This window comes from Coregonus clupeaformis, chromosome 12 (assembly GCF_020615455.1).
Source record: "Coregonus clupeaformis isolate EN_2021a chromosome 12, ASM2061545v1, whole genome shotgun sequence".
Classification (NCBI taxonomy): Eukaryota; Metazoa; Chordata; class Actinopteri; order Salmoniformes; family Salmonidae; genus Coregonus; species Coregonus clupeaformis.
In genome coordinates this window covers 29,779,774-29,795,575 of record NC_059203.1, presented here as the reverse complement: position 1 = coordinate 29,795,575, position 15,802 = coordinate 29,779,774, and the positions used below count along the sequence as shown (strand labels likewise).

The 15,802-nt window shown below is 41.4% G+C and overlaps 1 protein-coding gene across 1 annotated transcript; it reads left to right on the top strand.

Moving 5' to 3' along the window:
- Positions 1-4,785: 4,785 nt before the first annotated feature.
- Positions 4,786-15,298, top strand: tgfa (transforming growth factor, alpha). The gene is made up of 6 exons (XM_041893028.1): positions 4,786-5,261; positions 7,290-7,439; positions 10,986-11,100; positions 11,934-12,083; positions 12,459-12,568; positions 13,788-15,298. Exons 1-6 carry the CDS (start codon positions 5,219-5,221, stop codon positions 13,793-13,795), a joined length of 576 nt encoding a protein of 191 aa, XP_041748962.1. The 5' UTR covers positions 4,786-5,218; the 3' UTR covers positions 13,796-15,298.
- The last annotated feature ends 504 nt before the right edge of the window (positions 15,299-15,802 follow it).

Here is a 15,802-nt window from a genome sequence, read left to right as displayed (position 1 = left end):
CCTGTTTCCATTGTCATCCTTGAGATGTTTCTACAACTTGATTGGAGTCCACCTGTGGTAAATTAAATTGATTGGACATGATTTGGAAAGGCACACACCTGTCTATATAAGGTCCCACAGTTGACAGTGAATGTCAGAGCAAACACCAAGCCATGAGGTCGAAGGAATTGTCCGTAGAGCTCTGAGACAGGATTGGGTTGAGGCACAGATCTGGGGAAGGGTATCAAAAAGTGGCCTCCATCATTCTTAAATGGAAGAAGTTTGGAACCACCAAGACCCTTTCTAGAGCTGGCCGTCCGGGCAAAATGAGCAATCGGGGGAGAAGGGCCTTGGGAGGTGACCAAGAACCCGATGGTCACTCTGACAGAGCTCCAGAGTTCCTCTGTGGAGATGGGAGAACCTTCCAGAAGGACAACCATCTCTGCAGCACTCCACCATTCAGGCCTTTATGGTAGAGTGGCCAGACGGAAGCTGCTCCTCAGTAAAAGGCACATGACAGCCCGCTTGGAGTTTTCCAAAAGGCACCTAAAGGACTCTCAGACCATGAGAAACAAGATTCTCTGGTCTGATGAAACCGAGATTAAACTCTTTGGCCTGAATGCCAAGCATCACATCTGGAGGAAACCTGGCACCATCTCTACGGTGAAGCATGGTGGTGGCAGCATCATGCTGTGGGGATGTTTTTCAGCGACAGGGACTGTGAGACTAGTCAGGATCGAGGGAAAGATGAACGGAGCAAAGTACAGAGAGATCCTTGAAGAAAACCTGCTCCAGAGTGCTCAGGACCTCAGACTGGGGCGAAGGATCACCTTCCAACAGGACAACAACCCTAAGCACACAGCCAAGACAACGCAGGAATGGCTTCGGGACAGGTCTCTGAATGTCCTTGAGTGGCCCAGCCAGAGCCCAGACTTTAACCCTATCGAACATCTCTGGAATGACCTGATCCAACCTGACAGAGCTTGAGAGGATCTGCAGAGAAGAATGGGAGAAACTCCCCAAATACAGGTGTGCCAAGCTTGTAGCATCATACCCAAGAAGACTTGAGGCTGTAATCGCTGCCAAAGGTGGTTCAACAAAGTACTGAGTAAAGGGTCTGAATACTTATGTAAATGTAATATTTCAGTTGTTTAATTTTAATACATTTTCAAAAATTTCTGAAAAATAGTTTTTGCTTAGTCATTATGGTTATTGTGTGTAGATTGATGAGGGAAAAAAACGATTTAATGAATTTCAGAATAAGGCTGTAACATAACAAAATGTGGAAAAAGTCAAGGGGTCTGAATACTTTCCGAATGCACTGTATATTATGTCAATCATGACAGTCACTCAATTAGCCAGCTATCTAAATCTTCATGGTGGAATTATAAAGGGCACGTGCCCAGGGGCCCTGATCTCCAGGTGCGTTGACCTCCAGGGTACCCCCGACCTCCAGGGGGCTATCATTGATTTTGTTAGTCGTATGACATCGTATAAGTCGAGGCAAAATGTGCAGAATTGCAGGAAATTAGCTTTAAAACTGCAGAATTTCCAGCAGCATCTGGTCTCCCTCCAGACCGGCTTCGAGCATGACAGCAGCATCTGGTCTCCCTTTAGCTTCAGAGGAGGCAAACCAGCAGTTGGATGCAGGGTGATATGCTGCTGTCATGCTCAAAGCCGACCTATACTCTCATTATTGGGCTGCATCTTTACGTCAAACGCGCGTACTGAACTCAAGCTCTTTTGGAGCAAATTTCCAATTGACATCAATGTATGACAGTTTGATGTTTGTGTAGCCTGTAGGTCACCAAGTTGAATTGAGGCACATACAGTATCATAGGCTACTACCAACATCATTGGCTAATACTGATCAGCCTCTTCAAATGTTGCTGTCCAGCCAGCAGATGGTGCTGCATTGAAGGCTTATGAGTAATGGCATCGGATGAGTTTTCAATACACTACTTCTAGGCTCAACACAGTTGTAAAATACCAGGGTGGGTTGCACCAACATGAATGGACTCTTAAACTGAGTTAAGTTAAGGTTGATATATTAATCATGTTGCACAAAATGTTAAACCTAGTATTGAATTAGTTACATTTAACCCTTCATCTAATCTAAGTTTTTAATTTTTCACTTTGAACCAGGATCAAATTTACTCTTGTTTCAAAATCAAATTTAAACTTAGATTAGGTCTTAATTCTAAACTGCCACTGGAGGTGGTTTAAGCAATCAAATTACAGTGTATGTGCTGTATTGTTTTTGTATGATTACCAATTTTAGCACCTGTGGCTTATCATGTTTGTTAAAAGTCAACTAGCCAGATATCTAATTTAATCATTTGGCCAGCAGTGACAAATCAGGGTGGGTTGCACCAACGTGGATTAAGACTGCCAAAAAATGCTTCCTGACCGCAGGAAAAGGTTAAACTGGGTTAAATCAAGATTGATTCATTAATCATGCTACACAAAACGTCCTAGTTAAATTCAACCCTTTATCTAATTTTAAGTTAAATTTGCACTATTATTGTTGTCACTTTGGCCACTACCACAGTGTACTATTTGTTTTTCCCTGCCTTGAACCCATTTAACTTTTTATTGATAAGCCCATCATGAACAAAATTGATTTTTCACACTAATTTACCACCATAAAGTTAATGAATCTCATAATAAGTCATTTCTAAACAGCTGTCAAATACATGCAATGACATTGTTTAGTGACAAATAGGTTATATTAATTTAACGCTTGTAGGCTATCAATTATCATGCAGATGGATATGAATGAAGTATTTTGATGTTTACCATTTCAAGACCAACATCCTTTTAATTTGGTTTGGAAATATAATAGAACATGCTCTGTATCTGGAGTTTTGTGTGTTTCAAGGTGCATGGGTGTTGTTGGATCAACATAAAGGGAATGTGCTCATTATCCTTTATCAGTTTTATGCTGATTTGTGAGTGCATTAAGTGGAGTGGAACAAACTGTCATTGCCCTATGGAGGCATAATTAGGCCTACAAAATTGGGCAATATGAAGTATGCAGACATTCATTCTGGATAGTCCATCTGTAGGCCCATATGGGTGCACTAGACCTAGGCTACATACACTGAACACAAATATAAACGCCACATGCAACAATTTCAAAGATTTTACTTAGTTACAATTCATATAACGGAATCAGTCAATTGAAATAAATAAATTAGGCCCTAATCTATGGATTTCACATGACTGGGAATACAGATATGCATCGGTTGGTCAAAGATACCTTAAAAAAAAGGTAGGGGCGTGGATCAGAAAACCAGTCAGTATCTGGTGTGACCACCATTTGCCTCATGCAGCGTGACATCTCCTTCGCATAGAGTTGATCACACTGTTGATTGTGGCCTGTTGAATGTTGTCACACTCCTCTTCAATGGCTGTGTGAAGTTGCTGGATATTGCGGGAACTGAAACACGCTGTCGTACACGTCCATCCAGAGCATCCCAAACATGCTCAATGGGTGATATGTCTGGTGAGTATGCAGGCCATGGAAGAACTGGAACATTTTCAGCTTCCAGGAATTGTGTACAGATCCTTGCGACATGGGGCCATACATTATCATGCTGAAACATGAGGTGATGGTGGTGGATGAATGGCACGACAATGGGCCTCACGATCACGTCACGGTATCTCTGTGCATTCAAATTGCCATCAATAAAATGCAACTGTGTTCGTTGTATGCCTGCCCATACCATAACCCCACCGCCACCATGGGGCACTCTGTTCAAAATGTTGACATCAGCAAACCGCTCGCCCACACAACGCCATACACATGGTCTGCGGTTGTGATGCCGGTTGGACGTACTGCCAAATTCTCTAAAATGACTTTGGAGGCGGCTTATGGTAGAGAAATTAACATTAAATTATCTGGCAACAGCTCTGGTGGACATTCCTACATTCAGCATGCCAATTGCACGCTCCCTCAAAACTTGAGACATCTGTGGCATTGTGTTGTGTTACAAAACTGCACATTTTAGAGTGGCCTTTTATTGTCCCCAGCACAAGGTGCACCTATGTATTGAGCAAGCTGTTTAATCAGCTTCTTGATATGCCACACCTGTCAGGTGGATGGATTATCTTGGCAAAGGAGAAATGCTCACTAACAAGGATGTAAACAAATTTGTGCACAACATTTGAGAGAAATATGCTTTTTGTGTGTATGGAAAATTTCTGGGATCTTTTATTTCAGCTCATGAAACCAACACTTTACATGTTGCGTTTATATTTTTGTTCAGTATAACTGCCCATATCAAAGCCACTACCAAATTGAAATATGAAAGCTGGTCATTTGAAGATTGAGTTATCGTAACAAGATTCTTGTGATAAGTTTAATTTTACTCTAAAACATTCCCTAAAAACAAGCTATTTTAGGTAACTGGACGTTGGCCCAGCAGAGAGAGCAAAGAGAGAATGATATTGAATACTCTCGCACTCTTTCTCTTTCTCAATCTCAATCTCTCAATTCAATTCTAAGGGCTTTATTGACATGGGAAACATGTGTTTACATTTCCAAAGCAAGTGAAATAGATAAAAAAAACTAAAGTGAAATAAACAATCAGAAATGAACAGTAAACATTACTCACAAAAGTTAAAAAGAATAGAGACATTTCAAATGTTATATTATGGCTATGTACAGTGTTGTAACAATGTGCAAATAGTTGAAGTACAAAAGGGAAAATAAATATTTATCACTATCTCACGCCTCTCTCTCTCTCGAATTACAAGCGTCCCGCGATAGAGCTACTCAGGGGACGCCACTGACAGGATTACGTGTGCGGTGCTTGAAAGGGTTTATTACGACTGGAGGAGAGTGGAATTGTTAGCGCATGGACATAACTTCTCCGTTTAAATTAAGAAATATTAATCGAAACGAAGTATTTGAAGACTTGTTGGTTGTTACACTTTAATTATGATATATCAGGCACGTCAACTCAGTTTGCACATGGCATTGGACAATAATAAAGTTGCTGAATAGCGACGCACTTGCATTGTTTGAGACATTTCTGAAGCCGGTCAGTAATAGCCTTTAGTGGAGAAGCAGAAAGGGTTTTGTGATTGAAGAAGGATTTACTATATTTTATACGAACACATTTCTCTCTCCTGACTGACCGATGCGTGCGTAGGCCTAGACAAATATTTATGGACTTGAGCAGAGAACACTCGAATTTCGGAGGATTACTTTGACAGACAGACAAACTTCATCATGATGAACCGGGCTTTCTGGGATGCGATCTTTCTCATTACTGGTGAGTTCAATGAAAACAAACAGAAGAGTTGGTAAACAATTTTAATGAGTGTAAAATGTTAAATAAAAAAGGTGATTTGAGTAAATTGGAATTTGCTATACCATAAGGGAAAAGGTCCTTATTATATCCTAATAAGAAACTAGCTTTACTTCTGTGGACCCTTTTCCTTACAAATAAAATTCCTTACAAATAAAGCCTCAACCAGGGGTCCCTGAAAAAGCAGGGGGAAACGAACATTTTAATTACAAAATATCAACAGTAACCTCTATCTCGCCAATTTCTCACATTAAGGAAGAGCACTGTTTTCGTGGGCATTAGAAGGGATAAAGTTGATACTCCAGGCCTATATAGCCAAGCCTAGCCTACTCATAAGCTGGGAATCTGGTTTCCAGTTTTGATTGAATATGGCTCCAATTTGTGAATTATAACCATTTTTGTGGCTATCCCTCAGGGTCAGTGAAATTTCACATTTTCTATGAGAAACAAAGATGGTTGGCCTACCAATGAGACAAGGTTGATGTTTTATGTAGCATGCGTTAACTGCCAGTTCAGACCTATTCATAGGTTTCTAATGGCCTCATCCTTTTAGCAGGGAGGGAATACTTGATCCTGCTACTGTTATTGGTTGTTCAGTCACACTGGCTTGTGTCCAAAATATAACCCTATTCCCTACATAGTGTACTACTTCTGACCAGGGCTCTTAGTGCACTACTTTTGACCTGAGCCCTATGTAGGGAATAGGATGCCATTGGGGACACAACCTGCCTTGACACAGCATTCACCTGCTCTCTCTATTTCTGGGCTTTGTACCTTGTTACGCTCACAGTGTCCTTAGCAACATCACAGGGATGTCACCCATTGACTGACGGTTAGCGGTTCTCCTCTCCTTCATCACCAACACCAGCTGACACTGATTGACCCATGTGTTATATGACCTGTGTTTTTCAACAACCAAAAAAAACATCATTTGAAATCTCGGAGAAGGAAGAGCTTGCAAGTAAATGGCCCTTCCTGAAACTCGTATGACAGACTGAAACCATCTCTTATCAATCTGAGCAGTATGGCGACAGCTAATTTGATACTCAGCACTTTCATTGTCTGATATCTACACATCACTGAATAACAATCTCGTCTCTCATTAGGTGCCTTACAGTATTCTAGTTGTGTGATCTCTCTCAAAGATCTCGGTCTATATTAAGACTATCCCAGCTTAGTCCTATTATAGACCCATTGTAGTATGTTCATCCTATTGTCACTCTTGGACTACGCAAGCTGATAAGAGGAGCTCCAAACATAATGACAAATGGGAGAGTTATAAGTACAGCACATGCCTCAGGATTCAATTCCCAATGAGACCAGTGCAACAGAAAAAATAAGTGGTTAATTAAGGTCAAGAACTAGAAATAAGATAATATAATAAGATTGCAGTGCAATGATATGTTAAGATCTCCTGGCAAGAGACAAAAGCCATCACACAGAAGAGGGAGGTGGAAATCCTATGCTCCCAAGGGGGCAAAGAGGTTTAAATCAAGTAAGTCTGATATGTGAACATATACTGTAGTGGTTTGGCAACAGAAAAGAAGAATCAGTGTTCTTAGGTAGTACCCCCCCATGGCTACGTTCACACAGGCAGCTCAATTCTGATATTTCTTTCACTAATTGGTCTTTTTACCAATCAGATAAGCTCTGAAAAAGCGCTGATGTGAAAAGATCTGATGTGATTGGGTGGAACAAATATCAGAATTAGGCTGCGCAGCCCATTTCAGTCAGTTTCCCCTTACTGAATAGTACTTGGGATGATCAGTGGGGACCTAATTAATGTCACCTTGTTCTATTGGGTTCCAGGTGGGAGATTAGTTCTATTTTGAGAGCAATAAGTCATCTGGAGATGGCCTGTTTCGCTGATTGTCAACTATTAAAGCCAACTGGGATTTTGTGTATTGTTCCAACAGTTTCTTTCGCTGATCATTCTTGACATTATTACTGATGTGTGTACTTTATAATTTCATAATCTGTTTCTTCCAATAGGTTCCCTCTTTACATATGGAACAGGCCAGGATAATTCTACTATTGCTACTAATTCTACAATGACCACCACCCCTCCTGTAACTACCACCACTACCACTGTAAACGTTACTACCTCTTCTACCACCACCACAACCACCATTCCAGTTAAAAGTATGTATTTCTGTCTCTGTGTGTATGTTTGTGCGCATGTGACTGACAGTCTAAATGTGAATGCCTTTATAAAACCTCTCTACAGGGTGCTCCAGAGAATCTTTCACCTCTTCAGACTCATTGACTGGTGCCAATGTTAATTCAAGGCTTCTCTAGTGAAGAGTCAGATGGCAACAGAGAATGTATTTCAAAAGTGGACACATACAGATACATTAATGAATTGGTAAAAACAATTTCAGCCTGGATAGAATGTAGTAACAAAAAAAAACAATCAAGTAGCCTAAATCACTGGCTACCAACTATCACATTTCCGTCATTATCTGCGAGGCACCATGTAAAATCCAGAAATGCCCTAATGACTAATTTCCGTTCCTCCTAAATGTTATCCTCGACTGACTGCCAAAATCACATGAAGAGAGAGATGGGATGTATCCCAAATGGCACCCTATTCCCTACATAGTGCACTACGTTTGACCAGATTAGTCAAAAGTAGTGCACTATAGGGAATAGGTTACAATTTGGGACTCTGCTAGAGAGGGGCTGATGGGTAGCTGTGGCAGATGCCTCAGGGAAGAACAGAGAGCTTTATACAGGCTCTGAAAGAGAGAGGGGAGAAAGGACAATGCATGTAGGCTGGAATCCAACCAGCCATTTACCAATGGAATGGACTGTGTTACGGTCGGCTGTAATGCAGCAGTCTATCTGTCTGTTCATCCTCTCTCTCTCTCTCTTTCTCACTCCCTCTCTCCCTCCCTCTCTGAATGCCACATTGTGACATCTGTTTTGGCTGCCCAAGAAAAGATACTTAGACTTTTGTTTGGGCCAATCTGGTTGGAATTTGGAACTCTGACAGTATAGTTGAAGAGTAAGAAATTCGTCCAGACTTACACATGTGGTTACCGTGTTCTTCCTGAGTTCTGACCCCTTCAGCTCATCCTAATGTTCATTTATTTCAGAAGATTCATTCTGTTATTCTAGCATTGTTCATCCATAATAAATCAAGTTTGATTGGATGTAAAGGGAAGAGGAGAGAGAGGGGCTGTGTCTGAAAAGCTTACTAGCTGTCAAATCCTTGCCGACTCCGTCCTTGTTTCCTGAATTCCTCTCAAAGCGTGGTCCTCTGTAGCTCAATTGGTAGAGCATGGCGCTTGTAACGCCAGGGTAGTGGGTTCGATCCCCGGGACCACCCATACGTAAAAAAGTTTATGCACACATGACTGTAAGTCGCTTTGGATAAAAGCGTCTGCTAAATGGCATATTATATTATTATTATAGAAGAGGTTTGAAGGATTTTTTTGCTAAAAAAAAAAGAGGGACCTTTTGATCCTCTCCATAAGGAGGAAGCAAGGACATGACAGCTAGTAATCTTTTCAGGCACAGCCATGGAGTGAAAAGGGTGAGAATTTTCCTTCCTGGCTTCAGGGATGTGCTTTCTCCAGACCTCTAATGGGTTTGATGATGGTTTTGTTTGCTGTGTCGTAGCACTGGGGATTTGACATGGGGTTTGACTGTCCCTGACGTAAGCCATGACAAAACCCCAGTCACTCAGAGGCAACAAAAGGCTCAGAATAAGTCTCCTCTGCCTCAGGAACTTCCCTAACTGGAGTTGTGGGATGGAGGCGTGGGAGAAGACTTTGACATTGTTTTCCAATAATTCAGTTATTTTAGATGTATGACACTGACTGACCTATGGAGTTTCGGTACGGCGTAGGCCAGGTTTTTGGGCTCTTTTGCGGTATAATCCTACAAAGAGAGAAACAGCATGTTGGAGGGGATCAGTTTGAGCAAAGCGAAGTGCAGAATCTTGATCACATATTGAGTAGTTACAGTGGGGGAAAAAAGTATTTAGTCAGCCACCAATTGTGCAAGTTCTCCCACTTAAAAAGATGAGAGAGGCCTGTAATTTTCATCATAGGTACACGTCAACTATGACAGACAAAATGAGGAAAAAAATCCAGAAAATCACATTGTAGGATTTTTAATGAATTTATTTGCAAATTATGGTGGAAAACAAGTATTTGGTCAATAACAAAAGTTACTCAATACTTTGTTATATACCCTTTGTTGGCAATGACACAGGTCAAACGTTTTCTGTAAGTCTTCACAAGGTTTTCACACACTGTTGCTGGTATTTTGGCCCATTCCTCCATGCAGATCTCCTCTAGAGCAGTGATATTTTGGGGCTGTCGCTGGGCAACACAGACTTTCAACTCCCTCCAAAGATTTTCTATGGGGTTGAGATCTGGAGACTGGCTAGGCCACTCCAGGACCTTGAAATGCTTCTTACGAAGCCACTCCTTCGTTGCCCGGGCGGTGTGTTTGGGATCATTGTCATGCTGAAAGACCCAGCCACGTTTCATCTTCAATGCCCTTGCTGATGGAAGGAGGTTTTCACTCAAAATCTCACGATACATGGCCCCATTAATTCTTTCCTTTACACGGATCAGTCGTCCTGGTCCCTTTGCAGAAAAACAGCCCCAAAGCATGATGTTTCCACCCCCATGCTTCACAGTAGGTATGGTGTTCTTTGGATGCAACTCAGCATTCTTTGTCCTCCAAACACGACGAGTTGAGTTTTTACCAAAAAGTTCTATTTTGGTTTCATCTGACCATATGACATTCTCCCAATCCTCTTCTGGATCATCCAAATGCACTCTAGCAATCTTCAGACGGGCCTGGACATGTACTGGCTTAAGCAGGGGGACACGTCTGGCACTGCAGGATTTGAGTCCCTGGCGGTGTAGTGTGTTACTGATGGTAGGCTTTGTTACTTTGGTCCCAGCTCTCTGCAGGTCATTCACTAGGTCCCCCCGTGTGGTTCTGGGATTTTGCTCACCGTTCTTGTGATCATTTTGACCCCACGGGGTGAGATCTTGCGTGGAGCCCCAGATCGAGGGAGATTATCAGTGGTTTTGTATGTCTTCCATTTCCTAATAATTGCTCCCACAGTTGATTTCTTCAAACCAAGCTGCTTACCTATTGCAGATTCAGTCTTCCCAGCCTGGTGCAGGTCTACAATTTTGTTTCTGGTGTCGTTTGACAGCTCTTTGGTCTTGGCCATAGTGGAGTTTGGAGTGTGACTGTTTGAGGTTGTGGACAGGTGTCTTTTATACTGATAACAAGTTCAAACAGGTGCCATTAATACAGGTAACGAGTGGAGGACAGAGGAGCCTCTTAAAGAAGAAGTTACAGGTCTGTGAGAGCCAGAAATCTTGCTTATTTTCCACCATAATTTGCTAATAAATTCATAAAAAATCCTACAATGTGATTTTCTGGATTTTTCTTTCTCAATTTGTCTGTCATAGTTGACGTGTACCTATGATGAAAATTACAGGCCTCTCTCATCTTTTTAAGTGGGAGAACTTGCACAATTGGTGGCTGACTAAATACTTTTTCCCCCACTGTATTTGGAATACAAGGTGATTGGTAAATCAGTGATTATGTGCAGTCTGACTGCAATCCAATCGCACAATGTTTTGGACTTTCAATACAGACCCTGTAGCTGTTTTAGAAATGCCCTTAAATGTAATTATTTCTCTCTGTCAGAGTTTGTTGCAGCAGCTGTTCGGTCACACTTCGATGACTGTCCTGACTCCCACAGCCACTTCTGTTTCCATGGCACCTGTCGTTTCTTAATTCTGGAGGAGACGCCTGCATGTGTGTAAGTTCAATCTCTCTGTCTGTCTCTCTGACACACGCACCCACATTGTTGAAATGAGGCTATGTCCCACAGTAAGGCACTGTCGTCATTATTTCACAATCAGGTGAATCAGTGTGTTACTCTGTCTGGATGGGAAATTGTTATTAGATAGTCATGAACTTGTGACCTGTCCTTGCTGGTGAGCTGTCACAAGTTAGCTGTAACAATTTAGTGTATGTGCTAATTTTATTTTGAGTGGTCACCAGTTATTAGGATTATGGAGAGTTTGTTGGGTAAGCCACCCAGTTTTAGGTCTGTGTCTGTGACATCCAAAGTGTGTTTAGGATCTGTTCTGCCAGTGCTCTGTTTGTACACTGATTCGCTGCAGTTCGTAGAGCTGGTCTGAGCATGATACGAATTACACTGGCCTATGGAATTGGAGCTTGGCAGTTCACTGAGTGAGATGAGAAGGGAATTCCCTCCAGGGTTAGGCTGTTTGACCTAAACCCTTTACTAAAAGGCTCTTTAGTAGTGACCTCTTGAGACCCTTTATGGCATGTTCATAATACGAAGGGTATTGTATGGGTAGTAATATGATGCAGAATAGTTTTGCAGACTGATAACTATTCTTCCTGAAACGTAGGTAAAATAGTTCTACTTACCTGTTCTACTTCATTCATTTGTACCTCTATTAGTGTCTTCCATAGAGATACAATATATTTATAGATGTTATATTTAATGCTGTGGTCTCTCCATTGACAAACTCACTGACTCCATTTGCAAACAGCCCTGAAGGATCAAGTCCTTGCTGCTGTATGACGTCTGATGTCCTTTCTCCTCTCCATGTTGGACAGGTGTCACCAAGGCTTCGTAGGGATGCGATGTGAGCATGCCGACCTGCTAGCCGTGGTGGCCACCAATCACAGGCAACAGACAGTTGCCACGGTGCTAGTTCTGTGTGTGATTGGCTGCGTCTTGACGATGCTGCTCTGCACCCTTTTACAGTAAGTACATGATGTCTGCTTAATAGGAAGTCCACAAGCTAACAGAAATCTCTCCATGACTTATCCCATTTACTGAAATGGCATATCATAAAGACAACTATGTGGATGACTAACCAACCACACTGTGATTCTGCTCAATGTGCTGTCCACAAGAGAACAACAATCTCCCTCTGACACTGCCCATTCACTGAGCCTGCATACTTTGTGTAGACATCTGCGCCATTACATTGTGATGAACCAAACATACTGCACATGCAACCATGATGATGTTTGTCCATGAAGTAAGATTAAAAACCCTGCACTGGTCTTCAGAAGGTTGTTTCGTGTGTTGACCTGAAATCATTAGTCATGATGAGTTTGTCCTCTCTCTCCCAGTTGCTGGTGGAGGCGGGACGGTTTTGGGCGGAGGCACAGACTCCACTGTGCCCCAGAGAAACAAGGCAGTATGCTGAAGGTCCGAGGGTCCTGCTGTCACTCTGAAAGTGGTACAGACTTCAACTTACTTTTCATTTTGTACTTTTGTCTAGTTTGTCTTTTGTCTATGTTTCACATTCCCAACTGTCATCATGTTTGAAATTGGAAACTACAGGGGTTCTAATTATGATAATCGGTGAGGGGTATTTTTGTAATCAACTGGAGAGGGTAGATGGCTATGAGCCCTAGAGATAGGTTTAATGGCCTACTGTGTATATCTGCTGAAGCCTACTGAACCTTTCTCTGTGCATAAAGGACCCATCTGGTTTGATCATGACAGTATTAAAGGCTCACGCTGTTAGACCTAATGTATGGGAATCATTGAGGTGTTGCTGACACAGCTGTAGCTAATTGATGCCTCCTGTCCTTTACATCCATAGACATTTAGAAGTATCTCACTTGATGCCTCTACTCTAGCTCTTACACAGGGTTATGAGAACACTACACTGAGAAAAAAATACAATTATGCCCATATTAGAACAGGGTTTTCTATAGGTTATGCTATCAAGGCTATGCTTACCACTGTACTCTGTCTCACACTGTATGAACTTTGAATGTTCTTGACTCGTGTTTTGGGGGAAGTACACACTAACAACATTATCATCACACCCAGACCACAATGTAAATCAAATTATAAACCACCTTCCTCCATAGATATAGTGTACTGTAGTTAGATGGTTGAAAGACTCAGGTCTTCTCAGTGTTCTATCTTACCCAGCAGTGGCATGCTATGGGTCTATCCGATGGTTATGCAAACCCAGGACCAATATTTCCTTAACTTCTGCCCCCTCATGTAAGTTTCCTATATCATGTAGAAATTAGACTTCTTCTGAAACAACATTTTAGAATATTAGTCGTTTCTGGTTGAATTTAATGACATGTTCTGTTTCTACTTTGTCCTCTGTCAGATCACATCCCTTATTCACAAGGTACCATTAGGGTTGTTTTGTTGTTTTAGATGGTCTAGATAGTGTGTTTTATTGTAGTCCAGATCTGAGGTTATACACACAATGGTTGGAAACTCATCTCTCATTTAAAACAGTGATCAGACAATTCTCATGGAATCCTCTCCAAACCTTAGAGTGCATAGAGTAGACTGTAGTGACTTTGAGCTTGACTTCTGAGTCTCCATACCACATTGTCCTCATGGAAGTTTTTACAAAATGGGTTGATATGGCTATCTGATTTCCTTATTTCTGAAACCTTTTTTATCTTATCATTTCCCCTCAGTGGTGTAAGAGAAGAACTCCTGCTTGGAACGACAGGGATTTTCACGATGGGCTGCCTTCTCTCTTCCTCTGTCCATTCAACCCTAAAGACTGCTGGGACTCATATGGACCATACCCGAGATGGGCATCAGACACCCGGCTAATAACATCCTCATAAGACTGAGAGGGAGGAGAGACTCTCTCTATTACTAGACCAAGTGAGGCCCATTTGATGTGAGAGTTTCATGTCATGTTTCAGAACTTCTGCACACTTGGAATACTGTGATCTCACTACTGTTTTAATGCATGGAGGAGAAGAGATGGGAACTGACTGGTCAGAAACACAGAATTCTCCGGAACAGCTCACTGGAACCTGACTCGTGAGGAGGTACCCTCTAAATGGCGAGCGCTCAGTGTGACATCTTCACTGTGAAGATAATGAAGCCAAGGACATGTCCAGCTACATGCTGCACATGCTGGACATAACAAGAGAAAAATAATTTTGACAACTTGGTGTCCTGAGGGGTTTTTGGTGCAGGAAAGCAACTATATATTTCAGATTTGAGGTATAACTTTGTTTGATTCACTCAAACTCAGAGGAACTCAAAATTCTCCAATTTTTGTCTTTTAAGAAGCTAAACACAAGCTAAAAACACGATTTAACCATTTTTTCATCAAAACTTAAAGTGCACAGAGATTTTTAAGGTGGGGCAAGAATGTTTTAGTTTCTGTTTTTAAGCAAGGGATATTGACACACCTCACCTGACAAAAATGGGAGATTGCTACTGGGGACTATCTTTTTAACCCCACTGTGGATTAAGGACCAATGGTGGGATTTGGACATAGATATGGGAGAGATTATGTTTGGATTAAATACATGCAAAAGAGTAGATTTTAGTGTACTGTATAGTCTCCAAAACATTGCCAACCTATAGTCCTTAGTAACTTGTAAGTCTAGTTATCTACCACCATGTGTCATTATTCCTGATATGACAGACTTTCTATGAGTGTGCACATTGCATTGTGCACCTCAGATATTATAGTGTTGGTTGTTTCTTTCCATTCCTGCACAAAACCGGCATTACATTTTCCTCTGCCTCAGAGGTTTCTAATTGAGAAGTGAGTGATGCACACACAAAACAGACGTTGTTGTGTTCTAGCACTTGTTTTATGCACATATGTCGCCCCTCCTCCGCTTCAAATCCACCCTGTACCGAAAGCAGAGGAGATATCCACGTTACTGGGAACATTGTATGCATGAGATTCTTATCATGACTTATTCTAGACATACGCTTCATTGTATAGTAATGTTTTCTTGGGGTACACGTCATAGCAAGCTTGCTCATTATTGTGAAGCACACTTCTGCACTTAGGTTGTTGTCACTTCACGTGTGAGAGATGCCAAATGCACCTGAAGATCTTACATGTCTGATAGAGCACAGTTACACAGAAAGACTCATGCGACAAGCATCAGTTCTGGGCAATAACACGGTAACAGAATGATGCTGAGACTTTAAAATGTATGTCAAACAAAAACCAATGATTGCAAAGTTAAACAAACCATACAGTTATATGCACAGATCTACTTTGAACAATTTCCACAGAACATTTTACAAAATCACATTTACTTGAACAGTGCAGATGCAAAGTTTGGTAACAGAATGACGGTTTGTGCTGTTTGTGCAGTCATTCTGTTACCAAACTTTGCATGTGCACTGTTCTTCAAGTAAATGTGCTTTTTTGTAAAATTATGTGGATGTTTTTTAAAGTAGTCCTTGTGCATAGAGTTGTATGGTTTGTTTAACTTTGCAAACATTGGTTTTTGTTTGACCTACATTTTGAAGTGAAAATTCTGAGTCTCAGCATCACTGTTACCATGGAATTGCCCTTCTACAGAGCACATCCACCTATGCATGCATACACATAACACCCTGTTTCTATTTATGAAACATATTAGACAACACGGTATTTATATTATTGCATACCACAAATATGCACAAAACATAGCTGTTAGCTAGAATGAGTTGTTTATAAAAT

What these genes read in the sequence shown, in the direction of transcription:
- tgfa (XM_041893028.1), top strand. Translation starts at nt 5,219, where the DNA reads ATGATGAACCGGGCTTTCTGGGATGCGATCTTTCTCATTACTG. An exon ending in AACCACCATTCCAGTTAAAA is followed by an intron (nt 7,440 to 10,985) that starts GTATGTATTTCT and finishes TCTCTCTGTCAG; the next exon opens with AGTTTGTTGCAGCAGCTGTT. An exon ending in CTGCTCTGCACCCTTTTACA is followed by an intron (nt 12,084 to 12,458) that starts GTAAGTACATGA and finishes TCTCTCTCCCAG; the next exon opens with TTGCTGGTGGAGGCGGGACG.